Source organism: Hyperolius riggenbachi, chromosome 7 (genome assembly GCF_040937935.1).
Source record: "Hyperolius riggenbachi isolate aHypRig1 chromosome 7, aHypRig1.pri, whole genome shotgun sequence".
Taxonomy (NCBI): domain Eukaryota; kingdom Metazoa; phylum Chordata; class Amphibia; order Anura; family Hyperoliidae; genus Hyperolius; species Hyperolius riggenbachi.
Window position 1 is genome coordinate 45,782,574 of NC_090652.1, and position 27,978 is coordinate 45,810,551.

General features: G+C 52.3%; 1 protein-coding gene across 1 annotated transcript; it reads left to right on the plus strand.

Moving 5' to 3' along the window:
• The first annotated feature begins 1,548 nt into the window (after nt 1-1,548).
• Nucleotides 1,549-27,648, plus strand: LOC137524290 (zinc-binding protein A33-like). The gene is made up of 6 exons (XM_068243986.1): nt 1,549-3,562; nt 4,666-4,761; nt 17,909-18,142; nt 19,903-19,925; nt 22,432-22,562; nt 25,706-27,648. The coding sequence occupies exons 1-6, from the start codon at nt 3,212-3,214 to the stop codon at nt 26,248-26,250; spliced, it is 1,380 nt and encodes a 459-aa protein (XP_068100087.1). The 5' UTR covers nt 1,549-3,211; the 3' UTR covers nt 26,251-27,648.
• Nucleotides 27,649-27,978: the final 330 nt, after the last annotated feature.

The window sequence follows — 27,978 nt, forward strand, 5'->3', positions numbered from 1 at the left end:
ACTAGGGGGGGGGGTGTCCTGCTTAGGGGGTCTGATCGCCTCCCTGTTCTTCCCTCCCTCTCCTCTTTCACCTGGGCGGCGCAGGACGGATCTCCGTCCTGCGCCGCCTCTCACAGGCTTCAGCCTATCAGACTGCGGCGATCCCGGCCAATCAGAGGCAGCAGCGCCGTATGATGTAAACAGTGGGGATTTCTTCCCCGCGTGTTTACATTTCGCCTGCGAGCCGCGATCGGAGGCTCGCAGGCAGTTCACGGAGACACCCTCCGTGAACTGACATTCGAGCGGCCGTTTTCATGTAAAACCACTTAACACCTAGGTCCGCCGATCGGCTGACCGTGGTCGTTAAGTGGTTATCGCTTGGTGGGTAGGAACCTAGGGCTCAGACGCACTATAAGCGCTTTTCTGAGCGCTTGCGATTGATTAGCTTTTTAAAAATCGATCTTTTTTACTTTCGTAAAAATCGCTGTGATCGCGTACATTTTTATGCATACGCGATCGCGGCAATTTTTACTGCAGTTTTAATGAAAGTGAATGGAAGCGATTTCTAAAAAGCGCTCATAAAGCGCTAATCAATCGCAAGCGCCCAGAAAAGCGCTTATAGGGCTTGATTCACAAAAGAGTGCTAACTGTTAGCACGGGCGTTTTCGCGCGAATTTTCGCATTGCGCGTGATCGATAACGTTTTCGCGCGCAAACGCAATTTTCGTACGGTATCGTTTTCGCGCGAAAATTCTCGTTTGCACGTGAAACGTTATCGTTTCGCGCGAAAATTCGCGATCGCGCGCAATGTGAAAATTTGCGCGAAAACGGCCGTGCTAACAGTTAGCACTCTTTTGTGAATCAAGCCCATAGTGTGTCTGAGCCCTTAGAGGCAGAGAATCAGCAGGACAGCCAGGCAACTTGCATTGTTCAAAAGGAAATAAATATGTCAGCTTCCATATCACTCTCAGCAATCAATCAGAAAGCAGATCTGACCTGTCGGAAATAATCGATTTGACCCGTCTGACAGAAAAATTGCATGGTGTGTACCTGTTGATTCGCGATGTGTGTGTGTGTGAGATTTTCTGTGTCGCCATTAGTGCGATACGCCACTTTTGCGCGATCTGCACAGAACATATTGTTTGCGGTGTTTTTGTTTTAAGGAGGATGGAAGTACCCTTCTTTGTGATCTATATACATATGTGCGCAAGACCTTATTATCTGCAGCACGTGACGCATCCTCAGCGATGTGGCCTTCAGGGAAATCAGCGTTTAAACATCTGTGTGCATAAATAAATCCTGTAATTGAGGTCCCTCCAGCCATCCATTCATCCTGAAGCTCCCCTCTCACCCTCCCTGCATTCCTGCATGTATGAATTGCTGTATATCGCAGCCGGCTCGTTATACGCAGAACAGCGACTTAATCTGGCGTAAGCGTTTCCTCTTTCGCCGTGTCACCGTCTGATGACTCCGCGTTTCCTCCCTCCACCATTGTCACTGTCCCCCCTCCCCCTCAGCATGGGGGTCCCCCCTTCAGTCTCATGTTTCATTCATGTCGTTTTCCAGGTTTGAATCTCATCGGTTGCCGCCAAGCAGCGCAGACAGTTCTTATTTCAGAGACTTCGATAAATGAGGCCCTGCGTCTATATGGGTCACCCCCATAATCCCACATCACACCCCATTTTTCCTCCTCTGGCCCCCTCCTTCCATTTCATCCTCCATCACCTCCCCCCTCTCGTTCTGCGCTCTCCCCTCCTCTCTTCCTCCAAGTTAACCCCTCACCCTCCTCCCCTCTGATGCAATGTGGCCACAGCCTGCTGAGTGGGGGAGAGGAGCTTGCAATCTAATCCTAAAGCCAGCATGGAAGCTTTCATTGCATCATCAACCTTTTATTCCCCTCTTTGTTTGCCTTTCTCCCCCCTCCTCTGCAGTGTTCCTCCCTTGTCTTTCCCCCTCCCTCTCTCACCACTGTTATTGTGTATTCTCCCCCCTTCCTCCTCCCCCTCCCCCCTTTACTCCTCCCCTCCCCCTCCCTCTTGCAGCTCAGAGACAGGCGCACCACCCAGGGGCGAGAGGGACACCCAGGAAGAGGATAGGGGTCACTCAGAGATAGCCAGGCCTGGGGGGAATAGGAGACACTGGGGACAATAAGAGAGACTGCCAGGAGAGACAGTTACAGGCCACAGAGACTGAGGACAATAGGAGAGACAGGCACACATTAGAGGGACAATAAGAGAGACAGCTACTGAGCAGGGAGATTGGGGGGAAGATAAGAGAGACTTCCATGTGACAGCCTAAGATCAGAGACAAAAGAGACGGTCACAGATCAGGGAGGCTTTGCAGAGTGGCAGAGGTTAAGGGACATCTGAGAGCACAGATAAGAGACAGCCACTGAACACAAGAGCTTTGGGGACACTTAAGAGACAGCCACTGATCAAAGACATTTGGGGACAGCTAGGAACACAGCTCAGAGACAGCCACTGAGCAGAGAGGAATTTGGGCTAATAATTGTCAGCTAAGAGAAAGCAACCAAAAAGAGAGACTTGGGACAATAGTCAGCTAAGAGACATCCACTGAACAGAGGGACTTGGGACAATAAGGGACAGCTAGCAGCACAGCTACAAGGCACTGAGCTTGGACACGTGGGACAATAATAGGCAGCTTGCATCACAGCACGAGACAGTTACTGATGAAATAGCTTTGGGACGCTAAGGGACTGCAGAGCTAAGTGACCAGAGTGACTGGACTCTGGTAGCCTAAAGAGTAACTAATAGTTTTGGCGTGCAGGGAGATGGTGGAATAGAGTGCAGAGAGACAGCTGGGATCAGAGAGACAGTTGCAGTAGAAAAGTTTCAGAATTTGAAAGAGAAAGTTCTAGTTCAGAGTGTAGAGAAAGCTTACAAGACAGGATAGCCTGCAGAAAGACAGTCCAAGGGACAGAGAGACAGTCTGAGCGACAGAGAGACAGTCTGAGCGACAGAGAGACAGTCAGAGCTGAGCGACATAGAGACAGTCCGAGCGACAGAGAGACAGTCCAAGCAACAGAGAAACAGTCCGAGTGACAGAGAGACCTCAGGGGTAAGAGCAACCACCAATCTGAGTGACAGAGGGCCAGCCTGAGGTAGGCGAGACTTCAGATTTGCTAAGAGACAGTCAGAGCTTAGAGACAGTTCAGTCTTGGTTGGCAGTGCCAGGCAGGTAACTGGCACAGTCAGGACTGTCAGGCTGCAGCAATGGCCACCAGTCCCACGCCAATGCCCCTCCTGCCCTCGCTGAGCTGCATCATGTGCCATGACGTGCCCCGGGAGCCCGTCACCATGTCCTGCGGGCACTGCCTGTGCCGGGGATGCCTGGAGCGCTCCTGGAGGGGACAAGAGGCGTACCCGTCCTGCCCCAAATGTCGCCCGCCGCCAGGGCAGTCCCCAGATGGGGGCCAACGGGGCCTGTGCGCCGAACATGGAGAAAAGGCACAGTTCTTTTCCACCCAGGATGGTAGGCTGCTATGCCCTCGCTGCCGGGGGGCGACGGATCCACTGCCTGGCCACAGCCTGATCCCTATACCGGAGGCCGTGGGCGGATACAAGGTGAGATCCTTATGTTCTGTACACTCACATGCACACACTGTACAATTTGGAAGCAAGGTGTTAAAGAGAACCTAAGGCGGAATTGAATAAAAAAATTATACTTACCTAAGAAGAGGGAGGTCCTCCTCCAGACCACCGCTGCTGCCCAGGATGCTCTGAAAGTCCACACCTGTGCTCCTCTTTGTGCACAAGCACCTCCGTGCTGCACCCTAGTGAGTATGGCTGCGTCTGCGGGGTAGCACAGAGTCACTCATGGATGAGCAGCTCCAACTTACTGCGCAGGAGCGGCCGTACTCACGCTGGCACAGTATGGCTGCACTCGTGCATAAAGAGAAGTGCTTGCTGGATATGTTCCAAGGGTCCACCCGTGGCAATTGTGGGGGCCAGGAGGACTTGGGAAGCCTCTGCAGGATCCAGAGGCTTACTTCTTAGGTAAGTATCTTTTTTTTTTTTCGCCTCCGGTGCACTTTAAAGGAAACCTGAGATGGATAAAAAGGTATGCATATCTGGGGCTTCCTCCAGCCCCCTTCAGGCCGATCGCTCCCTATGTAAGTCCACCCATTGGAGTGTGCTGCACATTCGCCGACTCACCACAACTGGCGGATTTACCAGGCCACCTAGTGGAGGATCGAGGTGGCACAAGAAGATGGTGAACGATTGATCAGCCTGAAGGGGGCTGGAGGAAGCCCCAGATATATACAACTTTTTTTAATTTATTTATTTCTGGTACACTTTGAGGCTCCTTTTAAACTAGGGCACTTGAGGGTAATGCAACCCAAAGAAAGTGTATGGGGCCCAGTACACTTACCACATTGCACCTGAAGTTTTCTAATCCGCCAACGACCCACAACAAAGTCAACAGTGTGTTACCGCAGCGACGGAATGCATGTAAATCTATGGCTGACAACGAAACTTGGCAATGTGGCGCGCATGCGCTGAACGACGCAATTATGACGGGGAAGCCGGGAATCCCAGTGATGTACTTCCTGTGCAGCAGGAAGTACGGCAGTGGGCGTACAGTTTTACTCCTAAGCAATCTTTGAACTTTTCTAGCTTTTTCTTTGTCTAACCATGCGGTATTATTTATATTCCTCGTTCTATAGGAGGAGCTGATGTCAGCGATTGCCCCTCTGGAGTCGCGGCTGAAAGAACTGCAGCAGATGCAGTGTGCACAGGAGCAGATGATCGCACAGCACAGGGTATGTAACTGCCTGTCCTCACTAACTGCCTGTCCTCACTACACAGCAACCCTCTGCAGCAACTGCCTGTCCTCACTACACAGAAACCCTCTGCAGCAACTGCCTGTCCTCACTACACAGCAACCCTCTGCAGCAGCTGCCTGTCCTCACTACACAGCATCCCTCTGCAGCAACTGCCTGGCCTCACTACACAGCAACCCTCTGCAGCAACTGCCTGTTCTCACTACACAGCATCCCTCTGCAGCAACTGCCTGTCCTCACTACACAGCATCCCTCTGCAGCAACTGCCTGTCCTCACTACACAGCATCCCTCTGCAGCCACTGCCTGTCCTCACTACACAGCATCCCTCTGCAGCAACTTCCTGTCCCCACTACACAGCATCCCTCTGCAGCAACTTCCTGTCCCCAGTACACAGCATCCCTCTGCAGCCACTGCCTGTCCTCACTACACAGCATCCCTCTGCAGCTACTGCCTGTCCTCACTACACAGCATCCCTCTGCATCTACTGCCTGTCCTCACTACACAGCATCCCTCTGCAGCAACTGCCTGTCCTCACTACACAGCATCCCTCTGCAGCAACTGCTTGTCCTCACTACACAGCAACCCTCTGCAGCCACTGCCTGTCCTCACTACACAGCATCCCTCTGCAGCCACTGCCTGTCCTCACTACACAGCATCCCTCTGCAGCCACTGCCTGTCCTCACTACACAGCATCCCTGTGCAGCTACTGCCTGTCCTCACTACACAGCAACCCTCTGCAGCAACTGCCTGTCCTCACTACACAGAAACCCTCTGCAGCTACTCCCTGTCCTCACTACACAGCATCCCTCTGCAGCAACTGCCTGTCCTCACTACACAGCATCTCTCTGCAGCAACTGCCTGTCCTCACTACACAGCATCCCTCTGCAGCAACTGCCTGTCCTCACTACACAGCAACCGTCTGCAGCAGCTGCCTGTCCTCACTACACAGCATCCCTCTGCAGCTACTGCCTGTCCTCACTACACTGCATCCCTCTGCCTGTCCCCACTACACAGCATCCCTCTGCAGCAACTTCCTGTCCCCACCACACAGCATCCCTCTGCAGCCACTGCCTGTCCTCACTACACAGCATCCCTCTGGAGCAACTTCCTGTCCCCACTACCCAGCATCCCTCTGCAGCCACTACCTGTTCTCACTACGCAGCATCCCTCTGCAGCAACTTCCTGTCCCCACTACACAGCATCCCTCTGCAGCCACTGCCTGTCCTCACTACACAGCATCCCTCTGGAGCAACTTCCTGTCCCCAATACACAGCATCCCTCTGCAGCCACTGCCTGTCCTCACTACACAGCATCCCTCTGCAGCTACTGCCTGTCCTCACTACACAGCATCCCTCTGCAGCAACTGCCTGTCCTCACTACACAGCATCCCTCTGCAGCAACTGCCTGTCCTCACTACACAGCAACCGTCTGCAGCAACTGCCTGTCCTCACTACACAGCAACCCTCTGCAGCCACTGCCTGTCCTCACTACACAGCATCCCTCTGCCTGTCCTCACTACACAGCATCCCTGTGCAGCTACTGCCTGTCCTCACTACACAGCAACCCTCTGCAGCCACTGCCTGTCCTCACTACACAGCATCTCTCTGCAGCCACTGCCTGTCCTCACTACACAGCATCCCTGTGCAGCTACTGCCTGTCCTCACTACACAGCAACCCTCTGCAGCAACTGCCTGTCCTCACTACACAGAACCCATCTGCAGCTACTCCCTGTCCTCACTACACAGCATCTCTCTGCAGCAACTGCCTGTCCTCACTACACAGCATCCCTCTGCAGCAACTGCCTGTCCTCACTACACAACATCCCTCTGCAGCAACTGCCTGTCCTCACTACACAGCAACCCTCTGCAGCCACTGCCTGTCCTCACTACACAGCACCCCTCTGTAGAAACTGCCTGTCCTTACTACACAGCATGCTTCTGCAGCCACTGCCTGTCCTCACTACACTGCATCCCTCTGCAGCCACTGCCTGTCCTCACTACACAGCAACCCTCTGCAGCCACTGCCTGTCCTCACTACACAGCATCCCTCTGCAGCCACTGCCTATCCTCACTACACAGCATCCCTGTGCAGCTACTGCCTGTCCTCACTACACAGCAACCCTCTGCAGCAACTGCCTGTCCTCACTACACAGCATCCCTCTGCAGCAACTGCCTGTCCTCACTACACAGCAACCCTCTGCAGCTACTGCCTGTCCTCACTACACAACATCCCTCTGCAGCAACTGCCTGTCCTCACTACACAGCAACCCTCTGCAGCCACTGCCTGTCCTCACTACACAGCACCCCTCTGTAGAAACTGCCTGTCCTTACTACACAGCATGCTTCTGCAGCCACTGCCTGTCCTCACTACACTGCATCCCTCTGCAGCCACTGCCTGTCCTCACTACACAGCAACCCTCTGCAGCCACTGCCTGTCCTCACTACACAGCAACCCTCTGCAGCTACTGCCTGTCCTCACTACACAGCAACCCTCTGCAGCTACTGCCTGTCCTCACTACACAGCAACCCTCTGCAGCTACTGCCTGTCCTCACTACACAGCACCCCTCTGCAGCCACTGCCTCTCCTTACTACACAGCATGCTTCTGCAGCCACTGCCTGTCCTCACTACACTGCATCCCTCTGCAGCAACTTCCTGTCCTCACTACACAGCATCCCTCTGCAGCTACTGCCTGTCCTCACTACACAGCAACCCTCTGCAGCCACCGCCTGTCCTCAATGCACAGCAACCCTCTGCAGCCACCGCCTGTCCTCACTACACAGCATCCCTCTGCAGCCACCGCCTGTCCTCACTGCACAGCATTCCTCTGCAGCCACTGCTTGTCCTCTCTGCACAGCATCCCTCTGCAGCCACTGCTTGTCCTCGCTGCACAGCATCCCTCTGCAGCAGCTGCCTGTCCTCACTACACAGCAACCGTCTGCAGCAACTGCCTGTCCTCACTACACAGCAACCCTCTGCAGCCACTGCCTGTCCTCACTACACAGCATCCCTCTGCAGCAACTTCCTGTCCCCACTACATAGCATCCCTCTGCAGCAACTTCCTGTCCCCACTACACAGCATCCCTCTGCAGCCACTGCCTGTCCTCACTACACAGCATCCCTCTGCAGCAACTGCCTGTCCTCACTACACAGCAACCCTCTGCAGCAACTGCCTGTCCTGACTACACAGCAACCCTCTGCAGCCACTGCCTGTCCTCACTACACAGCATCCCTCTGCAGCCACTGCCTGTCCTCACTACACAGCATCCCTCTGAAGCTACTGCCTGTCCTCACTACACAGCAACCCTCTGCAGCAACTGCCTGTCCTCACTACACATAAACCCTCTGCAGCTACTGCCTGTCCTCACTACACAGAATCCCTCTGCAGCAACTGCCTGTCCTCACTACACAGAAACCCTCTGCAGCTACTGCCTGTCCTCACTACACAGCAACCCTCTGCAGCTACTGCCTGTCCTCACTACACAGCACCCCTCTGCAGCCACTGCCTCTCCTTACTACACAGCATGCTTCTGCAGCCACTGCCTGTCCTCACTACACTGCATCCCTCTGCAGCAACTTCCTGTCCTCACTACACAGCATCCCTCTGCAGCTACTGCCTGTCCTCACTACACAGCAACCCTCTGCAGCCACCGCCTGTCCTCAATGCACAGCAACCCTCTGCAGCCACCGCCTGTCCTCACTACACAGCATCCCTCTGCAGCCACCGCCTGTCCTCACTGCACAGCATTCCTCTGCAGCCACTGCTTGTCCTCTCTGCACAGCATCCCTCTGCAGCCACTGCTTGTCCTCGCTGCACAGCATCCCTCTGCAGCAGCTGCCTGTCCTCACTACACAGCAACCGTCTGCAGCAACTGCCTGTCCTCACTACACAGCAACCCTCTGCAGCCACTGCCTGTCCTCACTACACAGCATCCCTCTGCAGCAACTTCCTGTCCCCACTACATAGCATCCCTCTGCAGCAACTTCCTGTCCCCACTACACAGCATCCCTCTGCAGCCACTGCCTGTCCTCACTACACAGCATCCCTCTGCAGCAACTGCCTGTCCTCACTACACAGCAACCCACTGCAGCAACTGCCTGTCCTGACTACACAGCAACCCTCTGCAGCCACTGCCTGTCCTCACTACACAGCATCCCTCTGCAGCCACTGCCTGTCCTCACTACACAGCATCCCTCTGAAGCTACTGCCTGTCCTCACTACACAGCAACCCTCTGCAGCAACTGCCTGTCCTCACTACACATAAACCCTCTGCAGCTACTGCCTGTCCTCACTACACAGAATCCCTCTGCAGCAACTGCCTGTCCTCACTACACAGAAACCCTCTGCAGCTACTGCCTGTCCTCACTACACAGCATCCCTCTGCAGCCACTGCCTGTCCTCACTACACAGCATCCCTCTGCAGCCACTGCCTGTCCTCACTACACAGCATCCCTGTGCAGCTACTGCCTGTCCTCACTACACAGCAACCCTCTGCAGCAACTGCCTGTCCTCACTACACAGAAACCATCTGCAGCTACTCCCTGTCCTCACTACACAGCATCTCTCTGCAGCTACTGCCTGTCCTCACTACCCAGCAACCCTCTGCAGCCACCGCCTGTCCTCAATGCACAGCAACCCTCTGCAGCCACCGCCTGTCCTCACTACACAGCATCCCTCTGCAGCCACTGCCTGTCCTCACTACACAGCATCCCTCTGCAGCAACTGCCTGTCCTCACTACGCAGCAACCCTCTGCAGCCACTGCCTGTCCTCACTACACAGCAACCCTCTGCAGCCACTGCCTGTCCTCACTACACAGCATCCCTCTGCAGCCACTGCCTGTCCTCACTACACAGCATCCCTCTGAAGCTACTGCCTGTCCTCACTACACAGCAACCCTCTGCAGCAACTGCCTGTCCTCACTACACAGAAACCCTCTGCAGCTACTGCCTGTCCTCACTACACAGAATCCCTCTGCAGCAACTGCCTGTCCTCACTACACAGCATCCCTCTGCAGCCACTGCCTGTCCTCACTACACAGCATCCCTCTGCAGCCACTGCCTGTCCTCACTACACAGCATCCCTCTGCAGCCACTGCCTGTCCTCACTACACAGCATCCCTGTGCAGCTACTGCCTGTCCTCACTACACAGCAACTCTCTGCAGCCACTGCCTGTCCTCACTACACAGCATCCCTGTGCAGCTACTGCCTGTCCTCACTACACAGCAACCCTCTGCAGCAACTGCCTGTCCTCACTACACAGAAACCATCTGCAGCTACTCCCTGTCCTCACTACACAGCATCTCTCTGCAGCAACTGCCTGTCCTCACTACACAGCATCCCTCTGCAGCAACTGCCTGTCCTCACTACACAGCAACCCTCTGCAGCAGCTGCCTGTCCTCACTACACAGCATCCCTCTGCAGCTACTGCCTGTCCTCACTACACAGCAACCCTCTGCAGCTACTGCCTGTCCTCACTACACAACATCCCTCTGCAGCAACTGCCTGTCCTCACTACACAGCAACCCTCTGCAGCCACTGCCTGTCCTCACTACACAGCTCCCCTCTGTAGAAACTGCCTGTCCTTACTACACAGCATGCTTCTGCAGCCACTGCCTGTCCTCACTACACTGCATCCCTCTGCAGCCACTGCCTGTCCTCACTACACAGCAACCCTCTGCAGCCACTGCCTGTCCTCACTACACAGCAACCCTCTGCAGCTACTGCCTGTCCTCACTACACAGCAACCCTCTGCAGCTACTGCCTGTCCTCACTACACAGCAACCCTCTGCAGCTACTGCCTGTCCTCACTACACAGCACCCCTCTGCAGCCACTGCCTCTCCTTACTACACAGCATGCTTCTGCAGCCACTGCCTGTCCTCACTACACTGCATCCCTCTGCAGCAACTTCCTGTCCTCACTACACAGCATCCCTCTGCAGCTACTGCCTGTCCTCACTACACAGCATCCCTCTGCAGCCACCGCCTGTCCTCACTGCACAGCATTCCTCTGCAGCCACTGCTTGTCCTCACTGCACAGCATCCCTCTGCAGCCACTGCTTGACCTCGCTGCACAGCATCCCTCTGCAGCAGCTGCCTGTCCTCACTACACAGCAACCGTCTGCAGCAACTGCCTGTCCTCACTACACAGCAACCCTCTGCAGCCACTGCCTGTCCTCACTACACAGCATTCCTCTGCAGCAACTTCCTGTCCCCACTACACAGCATCCCTCTGCAGCAACTTCCTGTCCCCACTACACAGCATCCCTCTGCAGCAACTGCCTGTCCTCACTACACAGCAACCCTCTGCAGCAACTGCCTGTCCTCACTACACAGCAACCCTCTGCAGCAACTGCCTGTCCTCACTACACAGCAACGCTCTGCAGCCACTGCCTGTCCTCACTACACAGCATCCCTCTGCAGCCACTGCCTGTCCTCACTACACAGCATCCCTCTGAAGCTACTGCCTGTCCTCACTACACAGCAACCCTCTGCAGCAACTGCCTGTCCTCACTACACAGAAACCCTCTGCAGCTACTGCCTGTCCTCACTACACAGCATCCCTCTGCAGCAACTGCCTGTCCTCACTACACAGAAACCCTCTGCAGCTACTGCCTGTCCTCACTACACAGCATCTCTCTGCAGCAACTGCCTGTCCTCACTACACAGCATCCCTCTGCAGCAACTGCCTATCCTCAATACACAGCATCCCTCTGCAGCTGCCTGTCCTCACTACACAGCAACCCTCTGCAGCCACCCCTTTTCCTCAATGCACCGCAACCCTCTGCAGCCACCGCCTGTCCTCACTACACATCATCCCTCTGCAGCCACTGCTTGTCCTCACTGCACAGCATCCCTCTGCAGCCACTGCTTGTCCTCACTGCACATCATCCCTCTGCAGCCACTGCCAGTCCTCACTGCACAGCATCCCTCTGCAGCCACTGCTAGTCCTCACTGCACAGCCTCCCTCTGCAACCACTGCCTGTCCTCACTGCACAGCATCCCTCTGCAGCCACTGCCTGTTCTCACTACACAACATCCCTCTGCAGCCACTGCCTGTCCTCACTACATAGCATCCCTCTGCAGCCACTGCCTGTCCTCACTACCCAGCATCCCTCTGCAGCTACTGCCTGTCCTCGCTATACAGCATCCCTCTGCAGCCACTGCCTGTTCTCGCTACACAGCGACCCTCTGCAGCCACTGCCTGTTCTCACTTCACAGCATCCCTTTACAGCCACTGCCTGTCCTCACTACCCAGCATCCCTCTGCAGCTACTGCCTGTCCTCACTACACAGCATCCCTCTGCAGCAACTGCCTGTCCTCACTACACAGCGACCCTCTGCAGCCACCGCCTGTCCTCAATGCACAGCAACCCTCTGCAGCCACCGCCTGTCCTCACTACACAGCATCCCTCTGCAGCCGCTGCCTGTCCTCACTACACAGCATCCCTCTGCAGCCGCTGCCTGTCCTCACTACACAGCATCCCTCTGCAGCCACTGCCTGTCCTCACTACACAGCATCCCTCTGCAGCCATTGCCTGTCCTCACTACACAGCATCCTTTTGCAGCCGCTGCCTGTCCTCACTACACAGCATCCCTCTGCAGCCACTGCCTGTCCTCACTACACAGCATCCCTCTGCAGCAACTGCCTGTCCTCACTACACAGCATCCCTCAGCCACTGCCTGTCCTTACTACACAGCATTCCTCAGCAACTGCCTATCCTCACTACACATCAACCCTCTGCAGCCACTGCCTGTCCTCACTACACAGCAACCCTCTGCAGCAGCTGCCTGTCCTCACTGCACAGCATCCCTCTGCAGAAACTTCCTGTCCCCACTACACAACATCCCTCTGCAGCCACTGCCTGTCCTCACTGCACAGCATCCCTCTGCAGCCACTGCTTGTCCTCACTGCACAGCATTCCTCTGCAGCCACTGCTTGTCCTCACTGCACAGCATCCCTCTGCAGCCACTGCCTATCCTCACTGCACAGCATCCCTCTGCAGCCACTGCCTGTCCTCACTGCACAGCATCCCTCTGCAGCCACTGCCTGTTCTCACTACACAGCATCCCTCTGCAGCCACTGCCTGTCCTCACTACACAGCATCCCTCTGCAGCCACTGCCTGTCCTTACTACCCAGCATCCTTCTGCAGCCGCTGCCTGTCCTCAGCAACTTCCTGTCCTCACTACACAGCATCCCTCTGCAGCCACTGCCTGTCCTCACTACACATCAACCCTCTGCAGCCACTGCCTGTCCTCACTGCACAGCATCCCTCTGCAGCCACTGCCTGTCCTTACTACCCAGCATCCTTCTGCAGCCACTGCCTGTCCTCACTACACAGCATCCCTCTGCAGCAACTTCCTGTCCTCACTACACAGCATCCCTCTGCAGCCACTGCCTGTCCTCACTACACAGCAACCCTCTGCAGCCACTGCCTGTCCTCACTACACATCAACCCTCTGCAGCCACTGCCTGTCCTCACTGCACAGCATCCCTCTGCAGCCACTGCCTGTCCTCACTACACAGCATCCCTCTGCAGCCGCTGCCTGTCCTCACTACACAGCAACCCTCTGCAGCCACTGCCTGTCCTCACTACACAGCATCCCTCTGCAGCAACTGCCTGTCCTCAATACACATCATCCCTCTGCAGCTACTGCCTGTCCTCACTACACAGCATCCCTCTGCAGCAACTTCCTGTCCTCACTGCACAGCATCCCTCTGCAGCCGCTGCCAGTCCTCACTGCACAGCATCTCTCTGCAGCCACTGCCTGTCCTCACTACACCTCAGCCCTCTGCAGCCACTGCTTGTCCTCACTGCACAGCATCCCTCTGCAGCCACTGACTGTTCTCACTACACAGCATCCCTCTGCAGCCACTGCCTGTCCTCACTACCCAGCATCCCTCTGCAGCCACTGCCTTTCCTCACTACCCAGCATCCTTCTGCAGCCACAGCCTGTCCTCACTACACACCATCCCTCTGCAGCTACTGCCTGTCCTCACTACACAGCATCCCTCTGCAGCAACTTCCTGTCCTCACTACACAGCATCCCTCTGCAGCTACTGCCTGTCCTCACTACACAACATCCCTCTGCAGCTACTGCCTGTCCTCACTGCACAGCATCCCTCTGCAGCCACTGCCAGTCCTCACTGCACAGCATCCCTCTGCAGCCGCTGCCTGTCCTCACTGCACAGCATCCCTCTGCAGCCGCTGCCTGTCCTCACTACACAGCATCCCTCTGCAGCCGCTGCCTGTCCTCACTACACAGCAAAGCTCTGCAGCCACTGCCTGTCCTCACTACACATCAACCCTCTGCAGCCACTGCTTGTCCTCACTGCACAGCATCCCTCTGCAGCCACTGCCTGTCCTCACTGCACAGCATCTCTCTGCAGCCACTGCCTGTTCTCACTACACAGCATCCCTCTGCAGCCACTGCCTGTCCTCACTACACAGCATCCCTCTGCAGCCACTGCCTTTCCTCACTACCCAGCATCCTTCTGCAGCCACAGCCTGTCCTAACTACACAGCATCCCTCTGCAGCCGCTGCCTGTCCTCATTACACAGCATCCCTCTGCAGCCGCTGCCTGTCCTCACTACACAGCATCCCTCTGCAGCCAACACCTGTCCTCACTACACAGCATCCCTCTGCAGCAGCTGCCTGTCCTCACTGCACAGCATCCCTCTGCAGCCGCTGCTTGTCCTCACTGCACATCATCCCTCTGCAGCCACTGCCGGTCCTCACTGCACAGCATCCCTCTGCAGCCACTGCCTGTCCTCACTGCACAGCATCTCTCTGCAGCCACTGCCTGTTCTCACTACACAGCATCCCTCTGCAGCCACTGCCTGTCCTCACTACACAGCATCCCTCTGCAGCCGCTGCCTGTCCTCACTACACAGCATCCCTCTGCAGCCAACACCTGTCCTCACTACACAGCATCCCTCTGCAGCAGCTGCCTGTCCTCACTGCACAGCATCCCTCTGCAGCCGCTGCTTGTCCTCACTACACATCATCCCTCTGCAGCCACTGCCTGTCCTCACTGCACATCATCCCTCTGCAGCCGCTGCCTGTCCTCACTACACAGCAACCCTCTGCAGCCACTGCCTGTCCTCACTACACATCAACCTTCTGCAGCCACTGCCTGTCCTCACTGCACAGCATCCCTCTGCAGCCACTGCCTGTCCTCACTGCACAGCATCCCTCTGCAGCCACTGCCTGTTTTCACTACACAGCATCCCTCTGCAGCCACTGCCTGTCCTCACTACACAGCATCCCTCTGCAGCCACTGCCTGTCCTCACTACCCTGCATACTTCTGCAGCCACTGCCTGTCCTCACTACACAGCATCCCTCTGCAGCAACTGCCTGTCCTCACTACACAGCATCCCTCTGCAGCCACTGCCTGTCCTCACTACACAGCATCCCTCTGCAGCAACTGCCTGTCCTCAATACACAGCATCCCTCTGCAGCTACTGCCTGTCCTCACTAAACAGCATCCCTCTGCAGCAACTTCCTGTCCTCACTACACTGCATCCCTCTGCAGCCACTGCCTTTCCTCACTACACAACATCCCTCTGCAGCTACTGCCTGTCCTCACTGCACAGCATCCCTCTGCAGCCACTGCCAGTCCTCACTGCACAGCATCCCTCTGCAGCCGCTGCCTGTCCTCACTACACAGCATCCCTCTGCAGCCGCTGTCTGTCCTCACTACACAGCATCCCTCTGCAGCCACTGCCTGTCCTCACTACACAGCATTTCTCTGCAGCAGTGGCCTGTCCTCACTACACAGCATCTCTCAGCAACTGCCTGTCCTCACTACACATCAACCCTCTGCAGCCACTGCCTGTCCTCACTACACAGCATCCGCTCTGCAGCCACTGCCTGTCCTCACTACACATCAACCCTCTGCAGCCACTGCCTGTCCTCACTACACTGCAACCCTCTGCAGCCACTGCCTGTCCTCACTACACAGCATCTCTCTGCAGATACTGCCTGTCCTCACTACACAGCATCCCTCTGCAGCCACTGCCTGTCCTCTCTACACAGCATCCCTCTGCAGCCACTGCCTGTCCTCACTACACAGCATCCCCTCTGCAGCCGCTGCCTGTCCTCACTACACAGCATCCGCTCTGCAGCCGCTGCCTGTCCTCACTACACAGCATCCCTCTGCAGCCGCTGCCTGTCCTCACTATACAGCATCCCTCTGCAGCCGCTGCCTGTCCTCACTACACAGCATCCCTCTGCAGCCGCTGCCTGTCCTCACTACACAGCATCCCTCTGCAGCCGCTGCCTGTCCTCACTACACAACAATACTCTGCAGCCGCTGCCTGTCCTCACTTCACAGCAACCCTCTGCAGCCGCTGCCTGTCCTCACTACACAGCAACCCTCTGCAGCAGCTCCCTTTCCTCACTACACAGCAACCCTCTGCAGCTACTGCCTGTCCTCAATACACAACATCCCTATGCAGCCACTGCCTGTCCTCACTACACAGCATCCCTCTGCAGCCACTGCCTGTCCTCACTACACAGGATCCCTCTGCAGCCACTGCCTGTCCTCACTGCACAGCATCCCTCTGCAGCAGCTGCCTGTCCTCACTACACAGCAACCCTCTGCAGCCGCTGCCGGTCCTCACTACACAGCATCCCTCTGCAGCAACTGCCTGTCCTCACTACACATCATCCCTCTGCAGCTACTGCCTGTCCTCACTACACAGCATCCCTCTGCAGCAGCTGCCTGTCCTTACTACACAGCATCCCTCTGCAGCCACTGCCTGTCCTCACTTCACAGCAACCCTCTGCAGCAACTGCCTGTTCTCACTACACAGCAACCCTCTGCAGCAACTGCCTGGCCTCACTACACAGCATCCCTCTGCAGCAGCTGCCTGTCCTCACTACACAGCATCCCTCTGCAGCCACTGCCTGTCCTCACTACACAGCAACCCTCTGCAGCAACTGCCTGTCCTCACTACACAGCATCCCTCTGCAGCCACTGCCTGTCCTCACTACACTGCATCCCTCTGCAGCAACTGCCTGTCCTCACTACACAGCATCCCTCTGCAGCTACTGCCTGTCCTCACTACACAACATCCCTCTGCAGCCACTGCCTTTTCTCACTACACAGCATCCCTCTGCAGCTACTGCCTGTCCTCACTACACAACATCCCTCTGCAGCCACTGCCTGTCCTCACTACACAGCAACCCTCTGCAGTAACTGCCTTTCCTCACTACGTAGCAGACTAGTAAGTATAGTGTCACGTGCAAGAAATCACAATCATTTTTCGCATTGGTAAGTTTGGTCATTGCCTCAGTCAACTCAGCTCTCTCCAATATTAAGCTTCGGTAATGCATTACAAATGCTTTTTTTGTTTTTTGAGGAGTCTGAGGTTTATTTGCCATGTGTAAGTACAGTAAGCAGATCTCAAGATGGTTGATTTACTTACAGTTGCCAATATTACCGATACTTAGGCCAGTAGAGTACTGTGCATTGAGCAGTTAGTGCAAAACATGGTGTCTGGGTAAATCGAGCGTTGCTTTGGTAGCGCAACAAATGCTACCGTAGCAATGCTCTTGTTACCCTTGAGCTGGTGGTCGCACTAATTTCACAACGCGTGGTAGTCTGTGCTGCAGAGTATGTCGACGCAAATCCTGCAATGTACAGCTGAGAGATCAAATTACAGTTGTGATTAATCACAGATGAGGGGGACATGCTTCTTTCAGCCATTGTCTCATCCCTCCCAATGTGAGATCGGGCCTAGCAGACGTCGTGGTGTGGTAGGCAATATTGCCAGCCAATATGTGGATAATGTGATCAAATCTGAAATGTTGTGCAGGACTGTGGCCGTCAGCTTGGAGAGTGAGGTCACATTGAAATTGAGGATCGATAGATTAATGGTTGCATCGGTTTAAGTAATGTAATCTACCGTAAATGTTAAAGACATTTTATTGGATGGCAATCAGAGCCATGGAGTCGGAGCCGCAGAGTCAGAGTTGTAGCAATTTTGGGTACCCGGAGTCGGTGGTTTCATAAACTGAGGAGTTGAATGTTTTTCTGTACCAAATCCACAGCCCTGATGGCAGTGAAAAGCCGGTGATAATTCTGTAATGTTAGTGACAGTCTCTCTGTTATCTGGCAGGGTAACCTACTGAACACAAAGCACCATGTGAGTCTGGAGTTTGAGAAACTGCACCAGTACCTTCGGGAGAGGGAAGAGCGGCTGCTGAGGGACCTACAGCAAGAGGGGGACCTCATCCTGGCTGAGATGGAGGAGAGCCTCAACAAGATCAAACAGAATTGCCAGGGAATCCTGCAGACCATCAGCAGTACCCAACCACGGCTCTATGAACAGGACCCCGTCTCCTTCCTGACTGTGAGTATACTCTATCCATGTCTGTACCCCATCTCCAGCCTGCCTGTGAGTATACTCCATCCATGCCTGTACCCCATCTCCTTCCTCACTGAGTATACTCCATCCATGCCTGTACCCCATCTTCTTCCTGACTGTGAGTATACTCCATCTATGCCTGTACCCCATCTCCTTCCTGACTGTGAGTATACTCCATCCATGCCTGTACCCCATCTCCTTCCTGACTGTGAGTACAGTCCATCCATGCCTGTACCCCATCTCCTTCCTGACTGTGAGTACAGTCCATCCATGCCTGTACCCCATCTCCTTCCTGACTGTGAGTACAGTCCATCCATGCCTGTACCCCATCTCCTTCCTGACTGTGAGTATAGTCCATTCATGGCTACAGTAAATTACTATTCATATCTAGCTAGCTACGACTATATTCCATTTCCCTCACTATGATTATACACCATCCATGGTGGTGTCCCATCTCCTCCCTCACTATGATTATACACCAACCATGGTGGTGTCCCATCTCCTCCCTCACTATGATTAGACACTATTCGTGGTGGTGTCCCATCTCCTTCCTCACTATGATTATACACTATTCATGGTGGTGTCCCATCTCCTTCCTCACTATGATTATACACCATCCATGGTGGTGTCCCATCTCCTCCCTCACTATGATTATACACCATCCATCTCCTTCCTCACTATGATTATACACCATCCATCTCCTTCCTCACTATGACTATACACCATCCATGGTGGTGTCCCATCTCCTCCCTCACTATGATTATACACCATCCATGGTGGTGCCCCATCTCCTCCATCACTATGATTATACACTATTCATGGTGGTGTCCCATCTCCTCCCTCACTATGATTATACACCATCCATGGTGGTGTCCCATCTCCTTCCTCACTATGATCATACACCATCCATGGTGGTGTCCCATCTCCTCCCTCACTATGATCATACACCATCCATGGTGGTGTACCATCTCCTCCCTCACTATGATTATACACCATCCATGGTGGTGTCCCATCTCCTTCCTCACTATGATCATACACCATCCATGGTGGTGTCCCATCTCCTCCCTCACTATGATCATACACCATCCATGGTGGTGTCCCATCTCCTCCCTCACTATGATTATCCACTATCCATGGTGGTGTCCCATCTCCTCCCTCACTATGATTATACACTATCCATGGTGGTGTCCCATCTCCTTCCTCACTATGATTATACACTATTCATGGTGGTGTCCCATCTCCTCCCTCACTATGATTATACACCATCCATGGTGGCGTCCCATCTTCTTCCTCACTGTGAGTATACTTACTTACCTTACAAGTCGTGGTGTAGTGCGCCTTCGCAGAGCACTCCCAGCTACATGAGCATGATCAATGGCGCGTGCTGCCGAGCCTAGCACCTGCATGTTGCTGCCGACTCAAAAAGTAGCTTCTGATTGCTATTATGGGGAGGGAGGGGGGGGGGGCAAAAGGTTAACAGGGAGTCGTGGGCATGAGGACTGCTCCCTAAGCGTGCCTGCTCCTGCCGTTCTAACAATTTTCTTCCCTTCGGTTATCCTTTAAAAGTGAACATAATCATGAAGGATTGGAGTGTACGTTTAGGAGGGATGTTTTTAGGAGTTAAAGGTTAATTAATCAAACGCACTATAAATCTGGCCAGTCTAAATGCAGAATCTGCTACGTATAAGTGTATGCCATGCATGGCAACTCCCACTAATATTTCTTTTGTCTTTTTTGCTTTGCAGGATATCAAGTCTTGTATGGACATGTGAGTATCCGAGCGATGAATCTACGTCATAGTTTCTTGTAAAATGGTCATCCAAAATGTGTAATTCCACTTGCATACTGATAGGAAGGTCTGCCTTGTCTGACCTGTGAAGTTGTGTCCTCCACAAGACCTTTGACGGTGTCCTGTGAATTCTGGCACTAAGAGATGGTATACACACCGAAAAGTATCACCCACCAAACAGCATAACCTTTAGGCTGGATTCAGCCTGGTGCTTAAAACCGGTGAAATGTCGGCAAAATTAGACACAGGTTCATGTTCAGTGGATGACACTTGCGGCATCTCTGGAATGTTTCCCATAGGGATGAGCAAAAAGCAAGATTAGAGTGAGTAAGAGAGGGGGGGGGGGGGGGGGTTGAGTAGGCTGTGTAGGTGGGGGATAAGTCAGCTAAGCTGCCCGTTCTCTTCCAGTGTGCTCCATGACGCGTTCCATCTTCTTACACTTCCACCATCTAAACTGGAATTTCCACTTTGAAGGTGGAAGAGGAAGTAGATGAGACGTGGAAAGGGAGGAGGTTGTCTAGGTGAGTTAACCCCCACATACACACCCCGTGCACTCTGGGTCGCTCTCACATTTTGTGAGATCGTTCTTGCTCATCCCTAGTTTCCCAGACACCACACTACTGACTACACTTGAAGAATGACCATGATAGTTTGCATGTATTGTTTTGTCTAATACAATGTACGATTGAGTAGCAAAGCCAGTGGTGTGCCACCTCTTCATTTACCTGTTTGCATCACAAACACCGCACTACTGCTTCCTAATATTGTAATCTAACTTATATCATCCTTTTCTGATGGCAGGTAGCTCCAGTGTGAATCTTGCCAAAGGCCTCGTTCACATCTAAAAACACAAACGCAAGCGTTTTGCGTATTTGTGCGCGTTTTTTGTCGGCGCCTCCCGGCGCTCCACTGCGCTGCGTTTTTGTTAAAAAAGCTTCTCTAAGCACTTTTCCAAAGCGTTTTTTTCATTCAAGCCCTGATGCAAGTCAGCAAGTGACCTATATCACCCAGAAAATAATAGATACAATGTATTTATTCTTAAAAACGTGAATGCAATTGCTGCACAAAGCGATTTTGTGAACGTTTTGCGTTTTTCATACACCTTCCATTGAGGAAAAATTGCCTCAAAAATGGTACAGGCACCGCTTTGCTGAGCGGATCAGAAACGAACCGCTCAGATGTGAACTCTCAGGGAATCATTGCACAAGCGTCTTGAGGGCGATTTTTAAAATCGCCTGCGCTTGAAGAAAGGCCGAAAAACACCCTAGGTGTGAATGAGCCCTACAAGATAATCTTGGCCAAGCACATTGTTCCCCTCCTTACCCCGCCCGCCAGAACCTGCCCTATCATGCAGGGCAACATCTATTATCCTCCCCCTCTACAGCAACAGAGTGCATCACCAGGCTATACCCTAGCTATGTCTCCGTACAGCACTCGGGCCCTGAATTGTCACCTTACATGCCCAGTCAAAATCCCTGTGATCTGTGCAATTAGCCATTTTTGTGTGTGAGTTTGCTTTAAGATGTGTATACACACACAAATATTGCTAATTGCACAAAGATCACAAGGATTTTGACTGGACTTGTAAGGTGGCCATTCAGGGCCGAGTGCTGTACGGACACATTGCTACGGTATGGCCTGGTGATGCACTCTGTTGCTGTGGACAGGGAGGATGATAGACGGTGCCCTGCATGATAGATCAGGTTCTGGCGGGCGGGATAAGGAGGGGAACAATGTGCTTGGCCAAGATGATCTTGTACTGCGAGTCTTTCGGCAATGCATTGCTACGTTGTATACATGCTTCATTCATGGCTGAGGACACTAGTGTGTTTCGGCCTTTAGGCGTTAAAACTTATATACTTAACCTTCTGCCGACCGCGTCACTCCGATGGGCGTGGCAGCCCCAGGACCGCCTAACGCCGATTGGCGTAAAGTCCTGGGGCTCTGCCTTGCAGGAGATCGCGCGCAGGTTGCGCGCGCATCTCCTGCTTGGGGGACGGAGCTCTGCCCTGCCTTCAGTCTCCGAGAGGCTATTGCCGCTCGGGAGACTGTTAGACGGCGTGATCGCCGTCTATTTACATGGTGCAGTGCTGCGATCAGGGGACAAGAGAGCGATCGGCTCTCATAGGCAGAAGCCTATGACAGCCGATCGCCATAATTGGCTGGCTGTGGGGAGGGAGGGTATTTAAAGAAACAGGGATTTTTTTTTTAAAAAGCAAAGAATAATATTTATAAAAAATAAAAATAAACATGGGGGTAGCGATCAGACCCCACCAACAGAGAGCTCTGTTGGTGGGGAGAAAAGGGGGGGAATGACTTGTGTTCTGTGTTGTGCGGCCCTGCAGCTTGGCCTTAATGCTGCAGTGGCCTATTTTACTAAAAATTGCCTGGTCACTAGGGGGGTTTAGCACTGCAGTCCTCAAGTGGTTAAAATATCTAAAACCAATTAATAAACACTGATGTCTTATCTTATTCCCTGCCACAGCTGCTATGGAGGCTACAGAGACGGCTTTCCAGCCCACAATGTGGTGACCCCTCGGGATTTTGGGTACGGAGCCGTAAAGGATCTGATCCAGTACACGGCCTGGAAAGATATGAAGTCTTACATCAGTCCAGGTGAGTGACCAGCACCATCTTTAATTAAAGTGGACCTAAACTCTTGCACAGGACAGAAGGAAAACAGAGAGAAATGCACCCTGTATGTATTTAGAGAGTTTAGCCTGTCTAATTCCCACTTATCTGTGACTAATCACAACTGTAATTTGATTGCCTATGCCTGCCCCATGAAAGCAGGAAGTAGGCAGATTTAGGGCTCTTCTCCACTAGCCAATCGCAAAAGGAAAACACAAACGCAAGCAATTGTGATTTTTCATCAATTTTGTTAGGCAATTGCGATTTTGCATTTATCTTTTCACAGAAAGCACAACCACAGGTAAAATCGCTCCAAAAAAGTGCTTGCGATTTACCAAAAATCGAATCGTGATAGTGGAAAAATACTTTTCACAAAGTAGCAACCCTAGTGATTTAAAAATTGCTAGCGTTTTGCAATTTGGAGCAAATCGCCCTCAGTGGAAAAGGGCCCTTTATTGCAGGATTTGTATCAGCTGCAACAAAGAAATGTTTTTGTTTGAGGGCCCATTTCCGCTAGCAGGATGGTGCGCTGCGATGATCCTACCGCGGGTACTTCCGGTTGTCTTCTGGAAGTGCGGCTTCCTGTTAGTGCTAAGAAGACTCTGATGCACTGGCGTACCAATAGGGGAAGCAGCCCCTGCCCCCCCCCCCCCCCCCTGTGGCCCGCTCATGGCCGTTTTGGGGGGGGGGGGGGCAGGAGGGGTCGCAGCATGATTGCCGCAGATTCTCACAGCATGCATCAGATCAGGGGCGTAACTAGAAGTCCCCGGGCCCCCTTGCAAGAGTTTGAGCGGGACGTTTTGGGGGGACAGGAGGGGTCTCAGCATGAGGGGAGAGCTTTGCACATCAGCGGGGAGGTGGGACAGTCAGGGACGGATCTAGGGGGGGGGCGAGCGGGTATCTTGCCCCAGGCGCAGTTTGTTGAATTCTTAAAAAGGTGGCAAAATGAATGGCAGTTTAGGCGCCAAAACCTGACCTTGCCCCAGGCGCAACTTGGTCTTGCTCCGTCCCTGGGGACAGTCCCCCCCTCCCTCACCTCAGGCTCTCCCCTCTGCGCTACCCTCCTGCAACTATCTTAGTGGCAGCAGCGGCAGCTATAATTATACAGAAAGAGGATAGCGCTCACAGTCAGGACCCTAGCATTAGAGGAACAGATACATAAACACCTGATCGCCTCCTCTTTTCTATTTGATTAATGTTTATCAAGAGGTAGCGCTCAAGGTGTGTATCATTGGGTATGGACACAGCCGTCCATCTAGATCAAAGCCACAATCGCAATACATTTTCAAAAACCTTAGTAACGGTACAATTAAACAATATTTTAAAATAAAAGAATTGTTTTTATATATAAAAAATCATCACAAAGTTTTTATGATAAATTGACTAAAAGTCCATGTGCACATGCCCTAAAATCCTAAAATTAGTATAAAGGAATTATTTCTTCTCCATAGATTTACACCGCGTTACAGATGTTGTCTCTTCTAATTGTAGACCCTCCACCAACACCCTTTGTGGTCCACTCACCGCTCTATTAGACCAACCAATGGTCTATATCAGGCATGGGCAAACTTGGCCCTCCAGCTGTTAAGGAACTACAAGTCCCACAATGCATTTGCCTTCATGAGTCATGACTGTAGCTGTAAGACTCCTGCAATGCATTGTGGGACTTGTAGTTCCTTAACAGCTGGAGGGCCAAGTTTGCCCATGCCTGGTCTATATGCACCTATATGGACAGTTCCCGGGTCGTCCCCCACCTCTCGATCAGTGTAGTGGATCACAGATTTAAGCCAGAACCTCTTCACATGAATGCAGCCTTCTTGCTTATACCTTAGTGAAAAAGACCCCACATATGTAAAAACGTGTTTATTTATAAAAATGATTGCACTCACATGTTAGAAGTAAAATCAGCACTCAGAGTAATTAATAGACGGGCTCTCCCCATGGTGGCCAGGCTGGCAGGCTCCTCTAAGTGTGTCCCTCTCCTCTTCCGCCGCGCGCACGGAATTCAGAACGCCACACGTGCCTCCTCGCCACCACTCATCCTGAGTGTAGGTATTCCAGCTTCCGCATCAGACTCCGCCCTATCGATTTCGTCACACAGTGACTCATCAGGGGCACGCCCAGCTATAATTACCTCCATTCACCACGGAGGTTGCTGATCTGCAAGGGCCTCACATTACTTCCTGTTAAAATAGGAACTGATGTGAAGCCCTTGCAGATCGGAGACCTCTGGTGGTGAATGGAGGTAATTATAGCTGCTGCCGCCACCGCCGCTGCTAACACTTAGATAGATGCAGGACGGGAGCGCAGAGGGGGGAGCTCAAGGTGAGGGAGGGGGAGGGCTGTCCCCGCTGATGTGCAAAGCTCTCCCCTCATGCTGCGACCCCTCCTGTCCCCCCAAAACGGCCCGCTCAAATTCTTGCAGGGGGGCCCGGGGACTTCTAGTTACGCCCCTGATCTGATGCATGCTGTGTGAATCTGCGGCAATCATCCGGTTCTGTTCTTGGGTCGCATCGCAAATGAAAATTCATATTCAATGGAAAACTCTTCCATTGACTTGCACTTTTTTCAGTTTAGATGCAATGCAATCATCACATCGCGGCTAGTGGAAACGGGCCCTGAAGGTTATTATGCTGTTGGTTATCTTTTAGTTTGAAGATAATGGTCCGCACCACATCCAAGTATAAATCAGCTTTTTGAAGATCCATAAAATGCTGTGTAGCAGTCTCAGGCCGCTGTTGCAGGTTACATGCCCGAAACAGCGGGCTGTAGTTGCTACACAGCATTTCTTGGATCTTCAATAAGACTGATTTATACTTGGATGTGGTGCAGACCATTATCTTCAAACAAGACTGATCTTCACCCTGTTGGTACAAGGGGTTGGTTCCCGCACACCCACAGAGGATTGCCAAGGTGCTGTTCCATCTCTCTTGAATCACTTGTTGGTTATCTTTTAGAGCAGAGGGAAAGTTCTAAGTTTAGTTTGTGGGAGGGGGTTGTATCAAGGTAATTCAGGGCTTTAGTGTAAAAAACAAAAAACTAATTTTGCCTGTGTTTGTTACCTGAATGATGGGGAACCCTTTTGTCCCATTGTTAAATGTATTGTCATGTTTCTTAAATTCTTCCAGCGCTACCAAATATAATTATGGATCCCACCACTGCTCACCTGAACCTTGTCCTCTCTGAAGACCTGACCGGTGTGCGATACAGCGACACAAAGCAGGCCTTACCAGAAAACCCACGTCGCTTCGACTACTGCTGCTGTGTCCTTGGTACTGAGGGCTTCTCCTCCGGTCGCCACTATTGGGTGATTGATGTGGGCAACAAGACCAAGTGGAACCTTGGTGTGGCCAAGGAGTCTGTCAACCGGCGTGGAGGGATTACATTGTCACCAGAGAACGGCTTCTGGATCCTGTGGCTTAGGAACGGCCATGAGTTCAAAGCTCTGGACGTGCCGTATCGGGCACTCACTTTGAGGAGCAAACCACAACGAGTCGGGATATACCTAGACTATGAAGGTGGCGTGCTCTCCTTCTACAACGCTGATGACATGTCTCATATCTACACCTTTGTCACTTCCTTCACCGAGACCATCTACCCTTATTTCTGTCCATGTCTTAATGATTCTGGGAAAAATGGAGGTCCACTGAAAGTCCTTCACCACATCCCGTAACAGGTGGTGGCACCAGAGACAAGGGATGATCTGATGTTCCATTCCATTGTTGATTAATGTCTTGGAAAATATAGTCAATTAGGAACAATCTCATAACCTCCGAATATTTCTCCAGTCGGTCATACTCTGCCCAGACATACTCATCTTCTAGGGGACCAATTGACCTACTGACTATCAAGTCTGCTGATTTAAAGGAACACTCATCCTCTAACTCTATTTTGCATAATGCTTTTCCAGTCGAACCCCTAAACGATTCACTGTGAGACTTCCAACTGTTTGGAAAGCCCTTCTTCTCATATGTTGTGCCAAAAGGTCCTCCTACCACTCCTCTTACAGCTGTCACAAGCCACGCCTACTTTTTTGTGATATAGTGTGTCTTATGCCCCTCCTACCTCTTTTCATGTGGTATGTCACAGGTCTCTCCTAAATTTCCTTCATGGTGTTTTACAATGCCCTTCATTATTTCCTGATATGGTATGTTTCTTTTATGGTTTGGCCCAAGCCCCCCCATATTTTTTTTAATACATCTGAAACTTTTGTTATATGGTAAATCATAAACCACTTCTACCTTTTCTTATGATGGTTAACTACACCCCACTCCTATTTTTACTTCTTTGGTATTTCCCAAGCCTTCTGCTCCCTCTGTAATGTAGGAGGTCGTAAGTCTCTCTTACGTTTTATTATATGGTATGTTTTAAGGCCATCTGGCCCTTTTCTAATGTGGCATGTTAAAAACTCCCCCTATGGTTTCTTATTTGGCCTGTCCCAAATCTCTCCTACGTGTTTAATGTATGGTATGTCCCACAATCCCTTTACCGTTTTGTTTATGGCACATCAATAATGTCTTTTCTTACACAGGGCTTATACTGTATCATTCTAGTGCATAGTTACTGATGAAATTCCATCATGAATCATAGTTGAAAACTACGGGAGGAATGAAGAAGATAGGTGTGGCCACAGGGCATGCAGATTGCAGGGAGTGGTCAGCAGTGGGTGGAGTTTGTCTGCAGTAACTTGTGCAGGAACTATCCCAATCCAAGACAGACATTTTTCTCCCTTAGTAGGAGGTAACCTATGAGATATGGAGGCAACATGCAAGAATAAAGTACTGAGTTATAGGGGTGAGAATGATATTGTGGTTATGCTGCACTTCTTTCCATAAGGCGAGATTATCCTTTAAGACATATAGTTTACTTGAGAATCAGCCATACTGAAGGCGGGAAGGTGTTCTATAGAACGCAGCTAGTTCCTGCCAAACTGCTTTGCTTGACCGAATATGGCTTCAGCCAGCAAAATGGCCACCTTGTTTTGTGCAGGGACAGTCTTTAATGCAGACAAAAGGAACTTGTTCAGATTCATTGTCTGACACATTATCAATAAACATTTAACTGGATGGAAGGCTTGTCAAGTTTGCATTATTTGTCACCAAGTGTAAAGTTGTGCACTATCAAAAGATTTTTCCTTCGTGATCACATCAAGTAAAACTCTACCATGAGCACACGTGCCTCATAATACTGTTATTCGCCCTTTCGGGGATCAGTTGTGTTTGAGGTCTATTACCCAACTGCTACTGTCATTGTTTTGTAGTTCCTGCAGCAAGGCTCCTACCACTTGTCCCTCCTCTCCTCATAGAACTGAACATTGTGCTCAGTAGATTGCCGACCAGTGTGTCTGTACAGTGATCAGCCTTATTATTGATGATTGGTTCAGATGACCATAACCTGAAGT